Source organism: Ostrinia nubilalis, chromosome 12 (genome assembly GCF_963855985.1).
Source record: "Ostrinia nubilalis chromosome 12, ilOstNubi1.1, whole genome shotgun sequence".
NCBI lineage: Eukaryota > Metazoa > Arthropoda > Insecta > Lepidoptera > Crambidae > Ostrinia > Ostrinia nubilalis.
In genome coordinates this window covers 14,437,636-14,462,365 of record NC_087099.1, presented here as the reverse complement: position 1 = coordinate 14,462,365, position 24,730 = coordinate 14,437,636, and the positions used below count along the sequence as shown (strand labels likewise).

Below are 24,730 nucleotides of genomic sequence, written 5' to 3'. Positions count from 1 at the left end.
GAGGCCATGGTACTAACGTTAGTTCCAAAGGCGTAAATGGCTAATTTAAGGTCAGTTTTTACGTAATCGCTACGACCTCGTTGTCAAAACCAAATGTTTGCACGAAAGTTCTCAATAATATCGCCCACGTATTGTGAAGGTAACGAAGAAATTACGATTATAGGTCTGAAACTTGTGACGTGACTCCACGTGCTGAGAGTTATAAAAATGGTTGTATTGAAGGCCGATGCACTGGTCCTTATATGAATTTACATATCATGGTACAATGTTAAAAAAGTTTCCAATGTTACTTTGATTAAATTGTGCTTCAAGTACGTAAATACCTATGATATTAATAATTCATTCGATTCAAATAAGAGCCTATAGTAACTTCAACAATCTTTCCTGCTAACAAATATTCCTGTTCAAACATTCTGAATACATACTTCATGAGGTTCAGATTCAATATGTATCTCATTATCAATAATGTGTTGTTTTTCATAGTAAATTTCTATAATATCTCAGCAATATTTTACACATTTACACATCTATCTCATTACACTGAAAACACAACTTAGGGGCCATCCATAAAGTACGTCACACGAATTTCATGATTTTTTGACCCCCCCTCCGTCCTTGTCACAGGTGGTCACATTTCTGAGACCCCCCCCCCCTCCCTAGTGTGACGTCACATGTTTCGCAATTTCACATCTAAAAATTATTAAATTAACAGCAGTTCCGAAATTAGTTTTATTTCCATTTAAAATAAGTACTTTTTTTTATGAAATCAACATTATATCAAATATTTGAAACAATTGAAATGTGATGTCACGAAACTTAGGACCCCTCCCACCCCTTGTCACACCATGTCACACTTTGTCAACCCCCTCCCCCCCTCTTTATGTGTGACGTACTTTATGGATGACCCCTTAACTGCTGAAATAAATGAATAAAACTTATTTAAATAATGTTTTTTCTATTTTTAGCCGGCAAGCCCGTAATGGCCTGTTCTAAATTTAGAACTCCTTGCACTTGTGAAAAGCTGAGGTGTTGTAAGCGGCAGTGCTAGCTGCCATCCGGGGCTACGCCCGGCGCGTATGTAGGCCAGTCGTGACGTCACACCGTGATGACCCAGTTCCTTTGCCATTGAGAGACGCGCGTCAATGGTGCCCCCCCCCTCGCCGCACTTCCCCGCGTAATGCATTCCCCTCGCTTTTCGATACACCCCCCCGAGGGTGTGTCAAAAGTTCCAAACTGATTCAAAAATCAGTACATTTCAACCTCTTGTTTGTAGGAAAAATCTAGGTGGCACTGTCATCACAATCAGCTGAGGTGGCATGAATGCCGTGCTGAAAGTCACGTAGGCATCGTTTTCCATATCCTTGAAGAAGTGCCGGTGGCGCGGCCTTGATCGCAAAGTAGTAGGATCCCATAAATTTTTGACTCGACCTATTTTTCTCTGTGCAAACCATAATTCATGAGCAAACTAGCAAGAGTTGTTTGTAAATTCACCACTGTATTACTTTGTTATTCCTGAAAGTTCAGCATTATGTTAGAAAATAGAATACACATTACACATAAGTGGTGCATTTAATTAAATAAAATCATAGCAACATAAAGCACTTGCATAAGCAATATCTTCATTTGTTCGCTTTAGTAAGTGTCTATCACAAAGGAAAGAGGCATCCTTACGGTCTACTACTATGCTGCTTCAGTTCATGTTTACGCAGAAACAACTGTAATTTCCTATTAACCAAATATCAAAGAAACTACCCTCAAAATAGAGTGAAGTCTTGAGAGAGGCATGTCTACCAGTAGTCAGACATGGAACTTCACAGATTCTTCTCTTTCAAAGACTTTCTTCTCTTCCTTGTAACCGGCTTGTATCGTATGTAGGTATTGCCTTTGGTAGATAAATTACAGAGGGTCTTTCTCCTACAGTGTAGAGATGACCTGGCGGTGATGGTGATATGATATTTCTTACAGCCTCTGTCTGATGGTATTTACTTGTATTCCATTTTCACTATATAACCAGCTAAGTATGGCGGGTTAAAAGGTGGTATATTCCGCAGAAATAGTTATAAAGCTTTTCAATCTGAAGCGACAAACTTCAACAATATTTATTGTACCGAACTGAACTAGCTCACCTCGTATAAATTCGCAAACCTCAATTCCAAGTTTCGCGCAGCTCATTATCTCTTTCTTTGTGGAAGTGTGGCAACACTGGCGACAATGGCGCCAACTAGCACGCAACACTCGCCTGCAGCAAGAGTTGAGGCAATCAATTATTCCGCGAACTCTATGAATGCTCGTGCCAAGCTCCATTGTGATTTGTGCATCAACTTTCCGTTAACTTTTTGCAATGTGCATTTTGGAATGAAGTCGGGATATTCAGTTAGCTATTTAATTTACTTATTATTAGATTTTGGTTTAAAAATTAAATAAATTGCTCAAGTAATAATTGTTTTAAAATACTTGCATCATTTTTATAAATGTTCATTTTGAAAGATCGTTTCGTTAAGCAGCATCAATAATATTTTTTTCTAATATTTTACTTTTCTTTCCTCTCCTTAAAACTCCCTCTGGCTATTGATTGTGGTGCAGAACGGTCAATTGAGGACTAATAAAAAAAAAGTAGCACAATCTCTCAACATTATTTTTGTTAAAAATCCAGCAAAAATTAATTATCGCCGGGGGCTCCGCGATGGAGGCGTTAATAACGATCGTCAACTGTCGCTCCACAAACAAATGAAAATAGAACTGGGAGAAAGAAAGGGTTCTTCGCGAGAATCATTTATGATGCGCTGCCTGTCCGCTGCATAAAAATGCAGCGCGCTGCTTTTGTCGCTTTGTGTCACTAATGACGCCGCGCGTGCGACTCTTGAGTGCTGGCTTCTTTCAGGGTGCGACTCTGACACTTCTTCGCCTTCCTTTTAAATGGCCGCCCGCAAATAGCCTAATGTCATGGACCAAGTGCGCGTATATTTAGATGCTTTGAATTCGAATGGTTATCGCGGTCGTATGGTTTTCGGCTCTATAGTGGGCAGTTTAAATGAAAATAAATCTGCGCTCGAGCTAGCTGCGCTTCAAGCTTTTAAATAGTTATTTGAAAAAGAAAATTAAGTATTTATTGCTATTGTGTTAAAGACTTTTAATTGCTATTAAACATCGTGCAAACCATTTTCTTTAAGCAGAGAAAAATCGCAATATGAACCCTAAGGTAAAAAATGTTTTCAACTTTTAAGTTAGGTATAATGCCATAACTACTAATCATTTATGTATCAATTATTATTAAATTTATATTTGTTACAATAACAAGAATAGCTATGTCAAATCGAGGTAGGTCAAGTAACTTGACCTGAAAGTTATTTACGTTTTCCCAATCAACGTAAACTTGGTGATATTATTCGTACATAAATAACATGGAAGTCAACTTATTATCGAGTATGGCATAAAAATGAAGATTTGGCAATGGCGCGTATGTGGGTCAAACACGGCGGTAATAATCCTCTATTTATATCAGTAAACCGAAATAACAGCGTATTCCTGGCCGCCGCGATCGCGAATAGCAACTAAACGCACTCGCTCACAATGGGATTCAGCAGTGAACGGGTTAACACTGGCTGGCCTATTTAACTTACTACGTCAAACGTACGATAAAAATAAAACGTAATTTAAGGCGGCGTTTTTAGATGTGAATCTTCTTTCGTTTGTTTACAATTTTTTTTTAAAAAGATTTCGTTTCAGAAATCATAAATTTCATGAATGGGTCAAAACCTTAAAGTATTGTTTCAATAGAGGAAATATTAGGAAAATGCATATTAAAACCTCCTAACTCAAACAACTACTTATTCGCAAAATCCTTGAAAACATTGATAAGCAAAAAAATTCTAAAAATATTATTTGACGAAATATCCTCTGGTAAATTAGAGAGTCGTGCTCCTGCAGTGGACTCTGAATACCTGATAACGAACCTCTAGAAATATATTTAAAAGTTCTACAAGCAATAAACAAAAACAAATACAAAGTGATACATAATCGAATGCTATAAATAGCTAGCGCCAGCCAGTCTGTCGCTGCGCCCGCGCCGTCATTGTTAATGATGCGCGGGCACCTGCGTTTATCTGCACTGATTTATCGGACGATCCGATTCATGGCTCTTTTATGGATCGATTAAAGCGTAATGACTACGTCATAATTAGTTCCTGTATTTTGCGTCAGGGGTTTTAAGGATGCAAGACAGAGCGCTCTATTTTCATTTAGTATTTTGTTAAAAGTTTTTAAACAGCATTAACATAAAAATAATAATTTTACGAAGTTTTGAATAAGTTTTTAATATGATAGGTATAACTTTACTATTTACTTATTTCGATTGACTTTATAACAAGACTGAAACAATCATCAAACGAATATAAACATAACTTTTACCACATTAAAAAAATAATGTAGGTAGAAAACGATACTTATCGTTCTTGTAGCATTTCGTGGAAAGTTCCTCGTAGCTCGCATCGTAGTCTCGTAGCATTTCGTAGTAAGGTCCTCGTAGCTCGCAACAGTCTTGTAGTTTTTCGTAGCAAGGTCTTCGTAACTCGAATCGTAGCGTTTCGTAGCAAGGTTCTCGTAACTCGCATCGTAGAGTTTCGTAGCAAGGTCCTCGTAGCCCGTATCATAATCTCGTAGCATTTCGTAGCTAAGACCTCGTAGCTCTTTAAAAATAAATAATAATAATAAATTTTTAGATACTTGTAATACATAATTAAAACGTATAATGTTACTGATTTTTTATTATCTTGCACGATTTTTAAATCGAATATTAGTTTGACGAACAAAAGCATCGTATTTAATCGCAAGCTGTCATCGATGCACAGTCAGCGTATCGGCCGCCATGACCGTGTCACGAGTGACGTCACGGGCATGCGCACTGAGAGATCTGATTATATTGAGATGCATTCAGTTTGCCCTATTTTTATCCGACTTCCGCAATGGCAAAAGATAACTAACTTGCACAACAGCGCAACACAAGTTGTCAACTATGTCCGTTTAATTTTATTTTACTTTTCTTCAACTTTGGTTAGGGCTGCTATTTTATTCTTTTGTTTTCTATTAACCACTTGAACAATGGTATAGGTAACGATCGTGATTTTAGAATACTTGGCATTTATGCGATTTAAAATAGATTTTGGTGAACCAACTGATTGTAATCAGTTTCAAGCGGGAGTTTTGTAAAAGTCTATCCCCCTTACTAATAAAAAGTTACACAGTTGTTGAACACTGTTTTAAGTTGACATTTCCATACTAAACGTCACTCTAAAACATTGTTCAACGAGCATGTAAGTTTTATTGGTAAGGGGGTAAATCTTTAGCTAATCTCAGTTCTAAGATTACGGTTTATTACCGGAGTTAAGTACTGACAACGGCACATCAAACAGTACATCTAACGTACCTATAAATAGGTGCTATTTTTCAACACAAAGGTATTTCCCGTGCCATCGACGGTACTATCCCCTAAGATAGGGCACCGGGTGCCGTGACCGGGTCGCTCCAGCGCACGGCTGACGTCATCCGCGGCGCATGCGCCGTGCACCCGGTCTTAGATGCATGTGCCCCGGTTAACCCCGTTTGAACCGGCTTCCGAACAAATGAAACTGACACAATAGATAAAGTTTCGCTCTGTAGGCCTAAGATGCGCGCCGCGATAAGCGGTTATAACGCCATTTTATCGATTTTCCCCATACATTTTGACATCGATAAAAGTTATCACGGCGCGCATCTTAAGCCTACTGGATAGAAATTGAGTAGTGTCAGAACTTCAGAAGTGCTCTTGTTGGAGAAATGGATTCGTAAGCATTTTATAGTGGATAATTAATATTTTGAATAATGAGTAGGTACTGATAATATAATGGTGCAGCAAATATGAATTGTATCAATAGGCAATTTAGACATAGTTGCTTATTAGTGCTTACTGGAATGTAGAGATTTTAATTTTTAACAGCAGTCAACCATCATACCATAGTTAGTTTTCAGAATGCGTCGATAGAAAGTTCGTCGTTGTCTATTTGTAAGGTCCATCTTAGGGATTAATTTTAGTGAAGCATATTTGGCTTAGCACGAGGGGTAAACGTGACTAGCAAAACTCAAAAAGTTCCAAGTTGCAACAATTAAATATTTCTCTGTTAACTCACATCGAGTGTAAAGCACCACCAATGACGTCACTCCTGCGTCACAGTCAGCCCAGCCTCTGCACCTGACAGCCCAAGCGTTGTTTATCTAGACCACGGCAGATGTCGCTTTGATCTGTGCCTAAACGATCCCCTTGCTATTGTCTCGATTTGTTCCCGGACGCACTATTTTAGGAAGCACTTTGAGTATTGACCCACTTCAAACATAAAAAGTAGGATTGGATGAGAATAGATTAAGAGCATTACAGATGGCCCTATTTAAATGGAACATCATCAACATAAACAATCAATGTGCTTATGGGATCAGGCAACCTTCGAATGATTGTTGCCTTTGATGATTTTTTTACACACCATCGACTTTAGCAAAGTAGGTAATAGATTCCATTGCAGTTTGTGGTCCTAAGCATGTATCTAACTATCGACATATTATAGAATTACAGTAAAAGTCTTTTTTTTTTGTTTGTATAGAAAGACTAGTAAAATAGTACCTACTTACAAATAGTCAAATATTTTGCTCTTAAAGAGCCTCTACATGTCTCATAATTGGCATTACAAATTACAATATTATTGTAACCAAGTTAAATTGTTAATCCTACTAATATTATAAATACGAAAGTTTGGAATTTTGGATGTCTGGATGTTTGTTACTCTTTCACGCATAAACTGAACTGAACGGATTTTGATAAAACTTTACAGTATTATTGTTTATAACCCAGAATAACATATAGGCTATAATTTATGACGATCTGTGACAAACTAAATTTCACGCGGGTGAAGTCGCGGGCAAAAGCTAGTTAAGTAATAAAATGGTTTCAAGTGGGTGACCACTTGCTTATTTCAATCTAATATTCCATAAAACAATATATTTAACATCTGGGACTCTACAATAGTATTCCGATTGTCTTTCTGTGTCATCGGTTACATTAAAGTTTTCTAGAAGTTCTAGACAATGTGAGATTCGCTATAGAATTGAATACAACTTGCAACCTGTCTCTTTTCCATACCCGACCTAAATGCTAAAAGAGAAAAAATACAGAAACTTCGTCATAATTATGGCGCGCTTCTTTTGGAACACGCTGCTAATGAGGCTCGCAGATGGGGACTCAAATCTTATGGCACACGTTTGACCTTATCGTCTACATAATTATTATAACAGATTATGTAACCCATAAGATATCCTGAGAACATTCCATATTCTGAAAGTGAGATCACCACCACAAAGGATTAATTTTCAATTAATGACTTTTAAATGTAAAAGTTCATCATGATTTTTTAAATGTTTGTTGTTCTCATGGTTATCACCAGCCATTAGCTTAGCTTTTGGTTTACATATTGAGCATGGTATATCTCCTGTCTTATTTGATATTCATATTTATAAAAAAATGTCGACTCAAATAGCTATTATGTGTTACCTACCAAAGTCCCTCATTAATTTAGCTTACACGTCAATAGTAGCGAAATATGGTAGAGTTTGAGTAATCGTACCTAAAACAATATTACGCTAATTAAACAGGACCGAGCGCAAATACCTGTTTAGCGTTCGCGAACGCCAAGTGTCACCGTGGCGATATTTATTGCCTTAATACCGAGTAACGGCTAATCAAGTAAACAACATGCAAGCGTCCCGCCGGGACAGACCCACCCGCGGCCGACGCGGGCGCGCGCCCATTGGCCCGCGCGCGTGACGTCAATGCCGACCTCCCGCCGCGCCGCCCGCGCCCCGCGCCCCCCGCCGAAGGCCGCGCCACTCGCCTCTGAAAAATAATCATTTTCGGACGGAACGGCTTTTATTTTTTTTCTGCCAAGACACAGCTTCATTGTTCACATGTAGGCCGCTAAAGCAGCGACATATGGCCGATGCTGCAAGCACGTGGTATAAACAGAATTAGTCATGCGTGCGTGACGTGGTGTAGTAATACGTTATTTCCGGATGCTCAATATAGCCAATAGACTACTGGCAGTAGTACTCCAAAGTCGTCACGAATTTCGAGATTTTTCTAAAGTAGAGCTTAATCGGATGTAGAGTTATTAAATCTTTAAAAAATGTTTTATCTTTTCTTCAAGTGATGCAATATTCCCGTGATCTCTCATATCGTCAAGTATTTTACTACGTAAACTCTAGTCGCAAAATGGTAGAGTTTGTTCAAGACGAGCTTTTTAATGTCATAAATAGACTAAACTCAATTTCGTATTAATCTACGGCTGGAGTGTGACGAAAATATGGGTAAAACTTAAATCGTAGGTAGACCTTATCATGATTTTTAAGACAAATAAGTACCAGAAGGTGTGTTTTAGAAGCATTAACTACAACTCTTATTCGTGTTTGCACGAATTTCTTGCAACTTTGCGACTTGAGCGTATTCGCACGGTAGGTAATATGATATTAAATTATTACCGTGGTATTCGTACGTAAATTAAATTTATTGATTCAAAATACAAACTGCAGCTATAATTTAGCATTTGTTTAGAATTCGAACAAATAAAAGAGTTTATCGAATGAAAATTGATAATTAATGTTAATTATATGTAAAACTCCGATTAACTAAAATTAGCTCATGGAGACAATAATCTACACTATTGAGATTGTAAGCAAGAGCCAACCCATTCAAATAAGAATAATACTAAATAGTAGCTCTTTAACGTTATCTACAATACACATCGCTCCGCAACGAAGTTGATATCGTAGCGTGGGCATTGAGAACGCTGTCCGATTCCGTAATGGCTGACGAGGTAGAAGTAGATCGCGATACGAGGCTCATAATCGATGCACGCCGACACCGCAACAGGTGACTGCAGTGGTACAATACAATACAATACAACTTTGTAATGGACTGTAGGTAGTTGAGAACATTAGTCAATTGACATATCCTACTAATATTAAAAATGCGAAAGTTTGGATGTCTGGATGTTTGTTAATCTTTCACGCAAAAACTACTGAACGGATTTTGATGAAACTTTACAGTATTATTGTTTATAACCCAGATTAACATATACTTAGGCTATAATTTATGACGATCTGTGACAAACTTAATTTCACGCGGGTCAAGCCGCGGGCAAAAGCTAGTTTTTTATGAGATCTCAAAATGCGACTCTCCCAAAGATTTTGTATGGCAAAGGGGTGACTATTTGCTTAAAAAATTCGATTTTCAGTAGCTTTAAAAAATATTTTACATGAAAACTAACCCGGTTTTCAGTGCTGAAATAAAGGTCGACTGATGAAGATGTGCTTTATTTTATAACAAGTAACAGGACAAGAAAAGAATACACTCACAATTTAAGCGGTCTTTTAGATGTTATTGTTTTAATGACAAACGCAATGAATAGAATACAACTGCAAGTCACTGTCGGTATATCACTTTGATTTCGAAAGTTCATAAGAATAACATAAAAGCTCCACAGACGCATTGCCGAGGGCTTTATATGCTGAAAGTGTATTCAATAGTTTTCGAGCGATTTCAAAAGCATAGTGTTTTTCGTTGTGTTTAAATTTACATAATACAAAATGTTTTTTGTACGAATAGTCTACCAGTTTACGTGGTTTTTACTTTTTGTCGCTTGAAAAAAGTAACTTCGTAGTATTTTTAACTGAAACCATACGAGCGAAGCCACGGGCGAAGTTTAATGAAGCCCTCGCCACAACAGGTGACGCGGCCATTTAAGACAATGCGCTATTTTTAACGCCCGCTTCCCAAAAACGAAACATGCACCCTTCGCGCACGTGTTTCTATTTTTTCCGCTCGGAAATACACTTTTAATTTCTTTGCGGCTGTTATTTTTAACAATCGCCTTATGCTTGACTAGCGGCCGCCCGCGACTTCGTACGCATGGATCCCGTTTTACCCCCTTAGGGATGGAGTTTCGTAAAATCCTTTCTTAGCGGATGCCTACGTCATAACTCGTAGATTTTATGACGCATGCCAAATTTAAGCCAAAGCTCAATAATATGCAGAAGGTTATAATGGCGAGTCAATTACAAATAACATATAAACTTTCACAATAAAATTCGTCATCACATTCTTAATGACCCTCAAACAACCTAACAAGATTCGAACCCGCAACCGTAGCTAATAATGTGTATAACTTTACAAAAACCTGTTTTATAGGTAACTAATACAATACTTTTGTATTGTCCACTCCTAATTTAATTTGTTATTGAAATAATGTGTATAAAATAACTAATTAGTTTAAAAGCATGGTAGCACGCTATAAATAACTTGACGGTATCGTACTTTGTTACCTATTATTATCCAGTTTAGTCCAGTATGATACGGCCGATATATTTTTGGTGCAATTTCAAAGGCCTACAGGCACAGGCGGCATGCGTCGTGCGGTTTTCCTTCTTTTGTGTATGTTTGCGCAACTTTTTCCGTGTTCATGAAGTTTTCATTTCGAAACAAACGGTCACGGGCTACTTTACCATAGAATCCATAGAATAGATACACCGTGGCTATGTGGTGTTCAATATTTGTTTCATTCATTGTATATTTTAAAGCCCATTTGATTTATCAAAATCCGAATGATATCATAATTTTATGGTAATACCTACCTACCTAAATTATATTTCATTCTTTCTAAAGTCGAGTCGAATCAAATCTTGAACTCAATAGAAATAAAATAAAATAAATAAGAGTCAAAATTGATTCCAACTAAGATCCTCTCGTATATCTTGTAAGTTAAGCTACGGGCACCGCTATTATTATTACGACCATATGAGTTATATTTATGATAGGTTATTGTTCGAACCTTTACTACGGCTCTAAGTATGCAGTGCGTACACGCAGCTATTAGCGACGTGCGATTCATTAGACTATTATTGTCCCGTGCACCCATTCAATCAGTTGTGTTTATCTGTTGCTTAGACTAGAAGTAGCTACAAATAAATCGTACTCTAGGGACAGAGATTGTTCGGTATCGTTCAGATTCTAATAATAAATGAGTCAAAGACATAATGAAAAGATTGACTGGAAAGTGATGCTAAATTCATTAGGTAATGCAATGGTAAATCATGATGCATGACTGAAGCCTTACAGAAGTAAACATAATTCTTGTCCATCGTTATGTCTCTAAAAATATTAGCAGCTACTATTGATAATTTCGTTTACATTTTGTTTAGAAGGCTCACAGAATAGTCTTAATTAATGCTAATCTTAAAGGAACCATAATCTATTTCACAACCGGCTGCGAAGCTTAGTTGCCATAGCGGCCGAAAGGGAAATAAAAAACGGAAAGTGCCCAAATAAGGCCACCCAAGTTCAACTCAAATAAGGAGGCAAAGTGGCGCGTGCGCACGCGGTATTAATACCCCGCGTCTATTCGCGGCGCCATTGTGCGGGCGCCACCGGAACTAATGCTCGCTTGCCAACAATCTGTTATACGCTAGCTATTGCTCAGTTAATTTTAATCTGCATTATATTAAAATAGTTTTTTTTAAGAATTGGTACTTTCGTATTGCACAAATTACTAATAGTCCCTTTAACTCCTTGTATTATGCTACATATGCATGTGTTTACGATTGGGTTCACCACAATAGTCGAGGGATCCGAACCAGCGTTCCTCGGATCTCGAGTCGGCTCGTTCAACATCTTCACCATTCTATTGTCGACTCTATTATTTGATAAGTTGCAAAATACAAAAATTATTTATTTTTATTTATTTATTTATTTACAACAAGAACAACAACTTGTAAAAGTACTCTAGTAAAAGTGCGACTCTACAATTTCATCACGAAAGACTAAACTATAATTACAACCTATTGGTTTAGTAAATTACCTACTACGGAAGACCTTTTAAAATACCACAGACTATTTTTGGTTCAGTACAATATTCGTCACTATAAAGCTCTCTAATAGATCAGAAGGTCATTTAAATGACGGAGTGAAATAATGTATGAAAATTCGTATGGGGCACCCATAATTAATTCATATTTTTTATTTTGGTAAGAAGAACTTAAGTTTTTCTCATCGCCGAATCCGAACACCAAAATCGATACAGACAAAGATGTGGGTAGTTTGTTTACCTTCAAACTACGCCCTTATTTTCAGAGTACTATCCCTTACATACTGAACTTCAGCCATGATCACCAAGATCCTAGGGTCATTGCCCTTGGCGTATTTCAGTACCATGCTCTGTTTACTTTGGCTATAACGATGGCTTTGAAGGAGAAATTAAACTAAACTAGTTACTAGTTTAAATATCTCATCGCCAGGTTTGAAGTATTAAAAGAAAACTATTTTTAGGAGCTGTTTTTTCTCTAGATTACTCTATTTCTATGACTGACTACTCTGATGTTTATCCTGAAATTAAGAACAATTATCGGCTTATTAGCAATCCACATAAGTGGAGCCGAGAGGAAAAGCTAGAAGTAGCCAATACCACATACAATTATTATGTAGAGTCTACATACATTGTTAATTATTTTTCATTAAATGGGCTCATTAAATGAATTTCACGTTTTCTCTTTTAAAATGATTTGAAAACATTGTTTATATGCGCAGAAATTCAAAGGTTTTAACAGTTTTAAAGAATGATTTTATTAATTTCGACGTTGCGTCGTCGAATTGTGAATGAATTTATTTATGGTTTGAAACAGGATTCATTCCGTCTCATCTCATTCATGTAGGTAGGTAGTATATTTACAATTTGAAAATTACTTTTGTGCTTAGTTATTAAATTTTTTTAGCGTTTAGAGTCGCATCTCAAACTAATTTGAAAATTATAAATAACTTGAAAAAATCGAACTGCTTAAGGCGGGAATTGAACCCACGACCTTCCGCTTGCCGGGCGACTGCTCTTCCAACTGAGCTACTTAGACACTGGATGAACCCGTCGAAATTTTCAAGTGTAATACGCTGTTACAGCCAGCGTTTGTTTCATCAATGTTAAGTATACCTACCCTACATCTAACAGAAATATTGTTGCAAATATTTAACTGTCAGTTAAGATGAAACAGCTCTTTTACATAGTTATTAAATTTTTTTTTATAGCGTTTAGAGTCGCATCTCAAACTAATTTGAAAATTATAAATAACTTGAAAAAATCGAACTGCCTAAGGCGGGAATTGAACCCACGACCTTCCGCTTGCCGGGCGACTGCTCTTCCAACTGAGCTACTTAGACACTGGATGAACCCGTCGAAATTTTCAAGTGTAATACGCTGTTACAGCCAGCGTTTGTTTCATCAATGTTAAGTATACCTACCCTACATCTAACAGAAATATTGTTGCAAATATTTAACTGTCAGTTAAGATGAAACAGCTCTTTTACGTAGTTATTAAATTTTTTTTAGCGTTTAGAGTCGCATCTCAAACTAATTTGAAAATTATAAATAACTTGAAAAAATCGAACTGCCTAAGGCGGGAATTGAACCCACGACCTTCCGCTTGCCGGGCGACTGCTCTTCCAACTGAGCTACTTAGACACTGGATGAACCCGTCGAAATTTTCAAGTGTAATACGCTGTTACAGCCAGCGTTTGTTTCATCAATAAAAAACAAACGCTGGCTGTAACAGCGTATTACACTTGAAAATTTCGACGGGTTCATCCAGTGTCTAAGTAGCTCAGTTGGAAGAGCAGTCGCCCGGCAAGCGGAAGGTCGTGGGTTCAATTCCCGCCTTAGGCAGTTCGATTTTTTCAAGTTATTTATAATTTTCAAATTACTTTTGTGCTGTTGATAAAGGCAATGTTCTCCATTTCAAGTATGTAGGTAGATGGGTACTTCCCTATCTAATGACTTCCAGTTATAAATTTCTTCAAATAAATTGGCAAGCCAAGGAAGTCGGTGCCGTGCGGGCTAGCGCGTCTGACGCGACCCGCCCCGAGGCTATTTAAATATACTCAACATCAAATAAATCGCACCTTCCGCGACGCGAACTTTAAAGATCTTCTTCTGACACAATCATGGTGCCCCAACAATATTGGAGTTATTTGAAAGCCCAATAAATAAATAAACTTAACCCACTTGTTGCTATCGTACTTTTAAAAGGACACCGCATAAATAAAATTATTATAAACAATGAGGGTACATAGAAATAAAATTTTTATGTTCATTCGATACGTGTTGAGTGTACAAAGCGCACACTTAGTTCATCGTTCGTGTAATTCGTTATGTAATATAATATTTCTTTATTTATAAATAACTGTTTACTATGGAGAAATTCAGGTATGTTTATTTAATTATACAAGCATGCTTTATTCGTTTATTTCGTTTAAAACTAAGTAGAAAAACAATATGATTTTCAAATGAAATTATTATTTTACTTAAATTATTGTAAAATACTTGCATTTTGTGCAGTTTTAATTGCCGTTCTTTTAAACGACCAATAGCAAATTGTACTACTATCGTACGTATTATTTTTGATCGCGAGATAAGGCAAGAAATCGGCCTTTATCATTGAATGAAATAGTTTTAGAGCTGGAAGAGGACGACGAAGAGGAAGTGCCTGATTCTATCATTGTTTTGTCACCTGAAAATTGCAACGCTGATGTTACTGACGAGGATTCAGGTGATCAAAACCAAGTAACTTTGCCCAATTTACCTGGGTCACAGCTGCGGGCACAGGCGGAAATCTGTTTTCATATAAAAGAGAGTAGTGAAGATGAAGAAGATGATATGACGCTCTCTTCGTTATCAAAACGCAGGCGTGTTTTATCAACAGAATCGACACACAGTTCTGTTGCAAGTTTATCGAATTTGACTTCAGAATCGGAGGTAACTGTTTCAAAAAACAAACGATACAGTTGGCTGGCGCGAGATCCATCCTTCGAGCCCTGGCTTGATATGCAGACTGCTGCTTCGCAGTGGAATCCGCTACAGTACTTTGAATCAGTGTTTGGTGAAGATAAAGGAAAAAATGGCCTACTTCTCATTGATTTGCCACGGATTAGACATGGCTTTACATAACTCTGATTGACATGACAACATATGATTTTCTTCAATTTCGCAGAAGTGTTGCAACAGCTCTACTGGAAAGCTATAAAAAAAACTAACCGAAAAGCAACACGAATATCTCAAAATTTCCGTGAAAATTCACGCTTTGACGGAAAGGACCATATAATAAGGTATAGATATAATCAACTGCGCTGTTTTTTATGCCATAAAAAAGCTAACTTTTACTGTCCTAAATGTAATGTTACATTGATCCCAAATCTTGCTTTGAAAACTTCCATACTTCTCAATAAATCTATGTTAAGCTGAAAGTATTGGTTCATTTTTCTAGTCATTGTAATAGCAGTACATTTTGCTAGCGTCCTTTTAAAAGAACGCCATTTTCCGAAATTTCCAAGCAATGGATTTTTTTTTAAATATTTTTTTCGTCCAAGTAGTCGCATTTTGAAAACAATATGTGAAATTCATTCATATCTGAGGTAAAAAGATGTTTCAGGAACAACTGGGAGAAAAACACATAATTTTTTTTTATTAAACAATTAACAGGTACCATAAATGTGACTTGAAAAATGGCCTCACTTTGGGCTCACCTCTGGGATCAATGAGACCAATTTTTGTGGTTATAAAACCAAATAATGATCTTACGTGTCCTTCTTAACAGATGGATAGTAATTAATCCCAATTAACAGTTTTATAGGCATAAAAGTTGGCTCAAGCGTAACTACCTATTTTTTGAAGAAGTGACTCTGGATCCTTCTAAAAACACATTTTTGGGGTAAAAACCTTTCCTTTGATGAAATGAAGTTTAGAACTAGGCTTTCAAATGGAACCAATGTTGGTGGGAAGTGGGGATGCATACGTTTGAGAAGTGCTTGTTGCGGGAGGTGCGATTTATTTGATGCCGAGTGTATATCGTGACGTATGCTGTACACTACTAGTTTCCTTGATCCCCATCCGGCTCGGTGCCCTTCCGCGATAAAAAAAACACGCCGATATTGACACGGCGGCAAAAATAGCGCGCTTTGTGTCGCGCTAAGGATGTGCGTAGAGTTGTCGATGATTTAATGGCTCTAGCGAGGTTAGACGGTCTTTGGATTTATTGAATGTCTTTGCTCAGTTCAAAATCTATCAATCAAATTGTTTTCAAATAATATTTAAATATTCTTCCTTCAAGATAAAGTTTACGTGATTGAGATGGTCCTTGGTTATTCATTATTGTCTGAGTCAATTGATACAGTCCTGTGAATGAACCAAATATAAGTGTAACATTCAAATTCAAATTCTTTATTAAGTGGTACATAGCCCCTTTTTGGGGCACTTATACACGTACCAATATAGCTTGCTCTACCACCATTTCGGGAGAACATAGGCTAGTTGGCATTGTTAATTTTTTTTGGGTCCACGAAGGCTACCCAAAACAAATTCCTAATTAAATCTTTAATAAATTACTTAATATACAGGGTGGAAACGATTTTCAGCTTAAGCTAGAAACATTGAATTTTCGGATAGTTCACGTTTATTCTGTAACCTATTATTGGTACCGTTTGAAAGAGCTCGTCAAACACTTTCAGGATCAGTAACCAGTTTTTCAATATCTTGTATACTTTAGAAATAATCGAGTGAGATCACTTATCGTTTCCACCCTGTATTCCATTTACTTATTAATCTTCACATAACTATACTGTATTATTACCGCAAAGAGTCTGGAATCGAAATCTCGGAGAAACTGTAGGTGTATTACTGTTGCAAAATAATAGGAAAAAGGTGTTAGCCGGGGGTGTTGTTGTTCAGCCAAACGCGAATCAACTTGGCACATTTTCGGGAACGGGAACCTAGCACGAGACCTCTTGCGCTACCACCCAATGCACAAATTAGGTTAAAATCTATTTGGTTTAAACCGAGTATTCAGTAACTTTAATATTCAAGTATCCAACGTAGCTTGGTAGAGCAATTCAACAGATAAGTCGGCTCCGCGGTTCATCTGGATCAGTGCGGCCGCGTGCCGCCGAGGTGCCATGCGCGCCCGTATCGATCGCCCCCAGATGACTTTCAGAGGACTGCGCTCCGCTGCCGCTCAGCGTGCAAACGATACGTTCCCAATTCAAACGGACGCTAGGCGGCTTTTGTTCTATGTGGCCAGTATGATATCAAACCTTCTTGGTGGACAAATCGAGTAGATGGCCAAAAGCTTTCTCTTTCGAAAAAATAAAAAAATGATTTTTTCAGTAACCATGCGATCGTCTTTTGTTTCTATTTGTATAAATCGACACATCGCGCCGTTTAAAAACGCAATTTTTGTACGTAATTTACAACTTATAAAACATCCATGAAGCATTTTCGTGCAAAAGGAAAATCTTACACAGATAAATTGACATTAGCTAGCAGAGAAAACTTGTAACACTCTCAGGTAAATAAATCTTTCTATGTATTACACATTTTAAATACACGCCACTATAAAATATGAAAGTAATAAAGCACCGATAACGTTCACTTATAGCTAACTGTACAAATTAAGTAATTGACGGGGGAACATATCGAGCCCGTACGCGAGGGCACAGCAGGCTTGCAATTACACACGAGTGTCCAGCCGAAGCAGGGTTGGCTGTCACGACTAGAGATGTGCCGCTGAGAAAGTTCTCGTTCCCGGCAATATTCCCAGTGTTCTCGACAGAATGCATTTAGTTTTAATTTTAATTTTGTTGTTTATATGTGATATTATCTGTAATGTTTCGATGTTTTATTAACTGGGCGTTAAGACTAGTCGTTATAAACAAGGCATGAAACGTGTGAGTGAGATATTGCTGTCTTGCTCACTCTTTTCGTGGCGAACGCGTACCGCGGCTTTAGGACTCGGCTACGGTATTTGAACATCAGTGTGCCTGTGAGTTTTAAGGCCCTTGCCACCCTGGCGGATTGCAAGCGGATTCAAAGTGGATTTAAAGCGGAGTGGCGACGCGACGGAGAAGCCGCGTGACAATATCGTAAAGCTTCCCAAAAGTTGCCCAGCCGAGCTGGATTCGATGATTGACTTTTTTTTTCAAAGTTGGACCTACCTAACTGGACTGTTTCTCCCAGGTATACATTATTGTCAACAACCTCGAGTGTAGAGCCTCAAACTTATAGAGGAGTGGGTGCAACAAGGTCTTTAGACATGATTTTTAAATCTTGTTCATGTTCATTTTGAGACCCACTTGTTGAGAGACTCTGTTAAGGCCATCGAGCATTGTGCCTAGATCTTCCACAATCTCAGCCCTGACTACGATATCGTCTGATGTCTGGGTGATGTACTCGCCGTTGATATTTATGCTGAATCCGCTCCAGCCCAGAAGCTTGAAAACATCTTCCAGGGCGGTGGTGATGACGTCTCCTTGTCTCACCCCTCGCTGCAACTGGATAGGTTTCGGGTCCTGATCTTAAAACGGACTGTCACTGTGGCGTGTTTGTACAAGCCTTTCAACTCTTTAATGTATCAATAGTCAATTTGGCACAATTGAAGAGACTGAAGCACTGCCCATGTTTCAAACGAATCGAAGGCTTTCTCATAGTTCACAAACGCAAAGTGGCTGATTGTACTCCTTGATCTTCCGTATAATCTGCCGTTGCGTATATTATTATAAGAATATTTTCGGAAACTGGCTTGTTCGGGGGGCTGAAAGTTGTCGAGCCTGCCAGCGTGACAATTCGTAATGACTATCGAAAACAGCTTAAAGACATGGCTCAGAAGCGAAATGGGTCTATAATTCTTCAACAAGGTTTTGTCACCTTTTTTGAAGAGGAGTATTACCATTCTTCTAAGTGTCGGATCAATCTAGCTAGCACTTATTTTCTATAAAAATGTGTCAAATGAGCCGTCAGACAGGCTATCCACAACTTATCTAGAAGTGGCTAAACAGGCCCTTACTAAGCGATTGTGAAATATGCCCTTAATGTCAAATAAGAATAGTTTAAAAAACTAATAACACGCATTTAATTACTAACAGCACTAAAAAGCCAAAAATCATCAGGACCCTGGACATCATCTAGCATTAAAGTGCTCGAAAAGACAAATCCAACGAACCCAAACTCGATGAGTTTCCGCTGTTTCGCTTAGGAGTTCCTATGGCTACCTCATGACTCCATCATTAGGACCCTGAACATTATCTAGCACTTAAAGATCTCGAAAAGACATCCAATGAACCCAAACTCGATGTGATTCCGCCGTTTCGTTTAGGAGTTCTTTTGGCCACCTTCCAGTCCCATCATCAGACCAGCTGGTACCACAATATTGTATTGTCATTTCTAATCTACATATAATTGCCAAGTTTCATGATGATACAATACTTAAAAGTGCGTGTAATTCAGATTCTAAGATTCCATTACATAGTTAGTTACATACACGACGACCTAATAAGAGCGTGTTAAAAACGAAAAAATGGACAGTTACATTATTTAATTACGTGTAAAAAGAAATTTCTGTCATCTTACATATCATTAAAACGACCATTTCACTACGAAAAAAATAAAATATAATAAAGGTGCAGTTGCCAAGAATATTGCCGAGAAAGTTCCAGAGAATATTCTCGGGAACACTGAGAATATAGCCTTTCACTGCAAATAGAGTGTATTGTTTAATATACACTTATCTGTTGAATTAATTTAATACTATTTTACTTAAGAAAGTTTGTTTATTTCCATTTGATAAACATGATTCTCAACCTTTCTCACTTAGGAGAACGCTCCCGGGAACGCTCCCGAGAATATTCTCAGCTGAGAGAGCGTTCGCGGAAACGGCACATCAATAGTCACGACAGAACTAAACTTATGTAATAGTCATGTTTCTTTCTTTCATAAGTTAATAAAATACCATCGTCATTAAAGGGGAATACATTGAGCTTTTCCAAAACACCTGTAGGTATGTAGATTGGACGGACACTAAATAGTTGAACTATTCGAAACTAGTTTCAACACAAAGCTTGAATTTCAATTTACAACCGACTGTAGTATTTAACGGGCGTTGCTTTACCATCAGAAGTATGAAATTATGGGTTTCTCATAAAACTTTCACTCCTCTCTCTTTCTGCCTCTAATTTTCTTAAGCTCAATATATTTCTTTACCAATTTATTACTATTAATTATTATTTTTTATGAATTAGTATTTTTTTTGGTTAACAGTATCTTAAATCCTATGTTACAGGCAGTTACAAATTACTATTCTACAGGCACAACCTGTGATTGGTTTAATTTCAATATATTTGGACTAATCACAAACCTGTTCTTAAACACAGATTCATTTAGACGGGTGTCCCTACATTTCTTATTATTTGCTTGACCGTGACCACTGTGTCCAAGGATGCGATATATCTACATGGTATGGTAACCATATGGTACAGCCATGATACTTGAACTTGCGGCGTTCGCGTGCGGCGTCAGAGATTAATATTGCAGCAATGCCACTGCCAGCAGCCAAAGCACACATCGTTTGCCGCACGAAGCGACCGCACTCGTGTGCCATGACCGCAGCTTTAGGACAAAGGGCACATTGATATAAGTACCTATCACAAAATTGGGTGATGATACAAAAATATTCTTTAAAACCCATAAGTAGAATGTAGACTTCCCTGTAAGTACAACGTCGTCTATCAAAGCACCTTCAATATGTAATAATAAAATGATTGTAAGGGATATTTATAGTACAATCTAAGTCTTATTTTGATAGAATAGTAAAGGATAGTACAATATTGTATATTTTTAATGTGCCAATAATTAACATCATGTGGGCGCGCTTTCGATATTACGAGTATAGCCTGAAATCAATAATCGACGATTCTTAATCTACCGTGGGATGTTACGATTAACAAGAGCTTACTGTAGTATGTTTGTCCATAAAGTAATAAATAACTAACTACTGTAAAAAAAATAAGTAGGTAATATTGTAACTTCGTAACGTCTCGTAGCACGTAGTCTCGGAGTACAACCTTTGCGGTCAACAATTTTTCATAGAGAAAAACTAAAAAAATGATAATTGAATTAGGCATTTAGTTTTTAAAAACATTTTACCACTATAAATAAATAAATAAATCTTTGGACAATTTCACACAGCGCCAGCTAGCCCCAAAGTAAGCAACTTAATGCTTGTGTTATGGGTGCTAGCTTAACGGATATACTACTTATATACTTTTTTTTTTAAATACATAAATATTATACATAGTCACACCCAGACCCGTCACAGAAATTAAAATTCATCATTTCAATTTCTGCCCGGCCGGGAATCGAACCCGGGACCTCTCGGCATAGTAGTCCGTTCTGAACCACTACACCAAACGGCCGACAAATACTATAGTGGCACCCCTATGCGTTCGCGTGTGCCCTCCTGCCTGACAGATGTGGAACTAGTGACCAGGGTCACCAGGTGACCAGGTGAATATTGCTGGAACTATCAAAGAAATATTTTGTAGCTGACAATAACACAGTTGAAATATTGTTCCTTTTAACAATTTTTCAAAACAAGGCAGTTTCAAGCAGGCAGGCAGCAAGTTTTAAGTGTCAAGTAATGTGCATCACTCTATTTTAGTCTAGACCTAGAGTATGCTTGATTAGATGAAAAACTAATTTTAGTAAAAACAACTTTACTTTGCTATTATTAGCTTGCTTTCTTCGAAAGACATGACTGTCTCTACATTAGTTATATTAACTTAACCCTTAGATGTAACTATAATATTGATTTCTGAGATTAAACCCCCATCTACACGGGCGAAGTCGCGGGTACAAGTTAGTTTTGTTAATTTTGAACTACCCCATACATTAAACTGTCATGGTGACCCTAGTTGCGTGCCGGCGCGCGTTTCAATATTGTAATGAGCGCTTTGTGTGGCCAACACCGCGATTACTCCAAAGGGCGACTGCTTACTTCACTTGACGAGGCCAATTAAATACTAACTAACAATGCTAAGTGCTTTTAGTTCAGTTTTAGGTATGGATTATTCAATTTCAAAGTTGTCATCAATACCTACCTTGAAGTGAAACTGAAATCCGATATTTTTCTAACTGAAAACACCGAATTACTGAAAATATGTCACAGGTGTAGTCTGTTAAATTAAATATTAACTAATTTTATTCTAAAGCCTTCTGAAAGCCCTCGCAGCTACGTCAAGTGTGGTTAAGGGCGACGATTACCCACAAAAGTACCTAACTCATTTGGCCTATTTTTAAAAACCCATGGGTATCGCGTGATGTTCACGTTTCGACGTAAACGTCACCGTATGAGGTTGAGCACCTATCTAATTTTACATTTCATCGTACTTATATCAGCATGACGCATCTTTCGAGCGATTGGTACAAAGTGCAAAACCGGAATTTTCCTCAAAACTAACGTTAACATTTTATTATCTTCTCGGAATCATACTGCACGTAGAGCTTCCGGAATTTTCATGTAAACACAACAAAATGTTTTGTAAACAAACTCACCATTCTAGTTTGATCAAAACACCTATCATTCGTACTGTGTTCAGTTTAATTGCAATTTTTTTTTCGAATTGTAATTTGTTCGAAAAAAAATTACAGCCTTGTTATTTTTAACTAACCCATTCAACTTGAATAAAAACTTTTAAAAGTTCTTCTTACTTTTCGATAATATCATAAAACGATCTCAGATAAAAAAACATCAGCTCTACATTCGAAATAATGACTCAACAAACACAATAACCACCCCCATAGTTGTGTAAAACGGCCTCTGCAATTACGTGTGTGCTCGTGCCTCGTTGGCAGTGTTTGTGCAGTCTACAATTTCTACAACTTCCCCGTTTGATAGCAATGCTAATGGTTCAATTTTTATTTGGAAATTTAGATTTTCCATCCTGTGACGGTCAGATTTTCCATCCTGTATCATCTTGCGTCTCTTACCTCCAGTCTTTTGAGGCATCATTAGGTATAAGCCATCAAAATTAGATATGTAAGTTAATGCTTCGTGATTCAAGGACTAAAGAACCGCCTCAAAGCACTATCGCCCGCCTTTTTAATCCAGCAACTGCCAACTTTTTATTGAGGTCGTCGGTCCATCGAGCAGTGGGGTTTCTCCACTGTATTCTTTTATCCACAACAAGGTAGCTCTTGGCCTGTATCTCAGCTGACGAAAAGTGATGCTGAGGATGAAGGTGAAAGCGAGCTTCACTCAAAATCCTCAACCATAGAGGGACTCTATTCCAGAATCCGTTTTGTCGGTTCTGCGACATGTTAATCGAACTTCCAATGCATCTAAACTATACATATCTCCTTGACTAAAACGGAGTTATACCTAATTATAGCCACAATAGCCGAATGGTGAAGTGGTCGGAGTGGCCGACTCGAGATCCGAGGAACGCGGGTTCGAATCCCACCGCCGCTCGACTATTGTGGTGAGCCCACTCGTAACACAAGCTTATTTAGCTTAACACGAGGGGCTAATGGGACTATTAGTATTTTTTTTTTAGTTAAAGTTTGCTAACAGTGTATTGTTTTTGTTTGCAGTGTGCAACTTTATAGTTCACGAGCGATGCGTGGGGCAGGTGGTAACGCCGTGCTGCGGGGTGGCGCCGAGCCTAATCAAGGTAATTATCATTATTAATACCATATCTATGAAGTATTATTATTTAGCTGGACTCAGCCGTCTATGGTCGCTTTGTTGACTTACACATTAGGCATGTGAAGCAATACAGCGTCCATAGATAAAGAGTCAATATACATAGTTTATCGAACCCATGATGTACGACTTTTTTTGTCTGAAAATAAATGATTTTTATTTTAATTTTTTCTTTTATTAATATCTCGTGGGAGAAAGTAAATATTACAAAATTAAATATTTGGGCCATTACTTTAACATTCAAACTGGTAATGACCTGTCATTCGGACCACATTTAACGCCCACGCTAAACAGAGCCCTTTGGAGCTTAAGGTTTAATTTATAATTTCATAATCAATGTCATAAATCTGGCGAAATACTTCCAAGGTTATTTAAAAAAAAAATTTTTTTGCTCATAGAATATGATTTCAAGTTTTTAGCAACACGAGCTAGATTTTCAGATACGAATTGGTTAGGAAGTTGCAGAAGCACAAGCAATGACTGTTTCGTGAACTGTCATAGGCCGCGCGACCTGTCATTGGCCTTTGATCACGCCGGTGACGGCGATCTGCACGCGTTGGTGTGCTTCAAGCTTAAGGAATTCCATAGTTCCCTCTGTCATAAGCACAATCCAGTAGTTCTCACGGTTGTTTTTTGTTCCAGAACCCAGTAGCTCACTGCTGGTCGGAGCCGACACACCACAAGCGGAAGTTCTGCACGGTGTGCCGAAAGCGGCTCGATGAACTGCCAGCTTTACACTGCATGAGTAAGTTCTCAATTTCATACTTAAAGAGATCAAACTGTTCTTGGAACATATTATTTTGATTTCGTCTCAGTAATTTTTTTTTGTTTCTGTTTAACAGAGAGCTACCACAAGTCAGGGTATACTTTAATTTCCGTAATGAAGTAGCATTAGTACTACCAGCTAGTTAAAGCTACATATTGTGATATTTACAGCCAATAAACGTTGTGTGAAGAAGTATTTCAGCTAAATGTTTTTCACCCACTTTGTGAAACCCTATTTAATGCAAATAAATTTGATTTCATTTCATTTCTTGTAAGAGCTCGTAAGCTAGTTCATCTGAGCTGCTGTACTGTCTTGTAACTCGACATAATC

The 24,730-nt window shown here is 37.7% G+C and overlaps 1 protein-coding gene across 1 annotated transcript in view; it reads left to right on the top strand.

Annotated features, from left to right (window-relative positions):
- LOC135076723 (diacylglycerol kinase theta) overlaps positions 1 to 24,730 on the top strand; it is a 49,786-nt gene that overhangs the window by 6,381 nt on the left and 18,675 nt on the right. The window contains exons 2-3 of the mRNA XM_063971143.1: positions 23,523 to 23,602; positions 24,277 to 24,379. Of these exons, the coding sequence (XP_063827213.1) occupies positions 23,523 to 23,602; positions 24,277 to 24,379 (183 nt within the window). The remainder of the gene's footprint in view (positions 1 to 23,522; positions 23,603 to 24,276; positions 24,380 to 24,730) is intronic.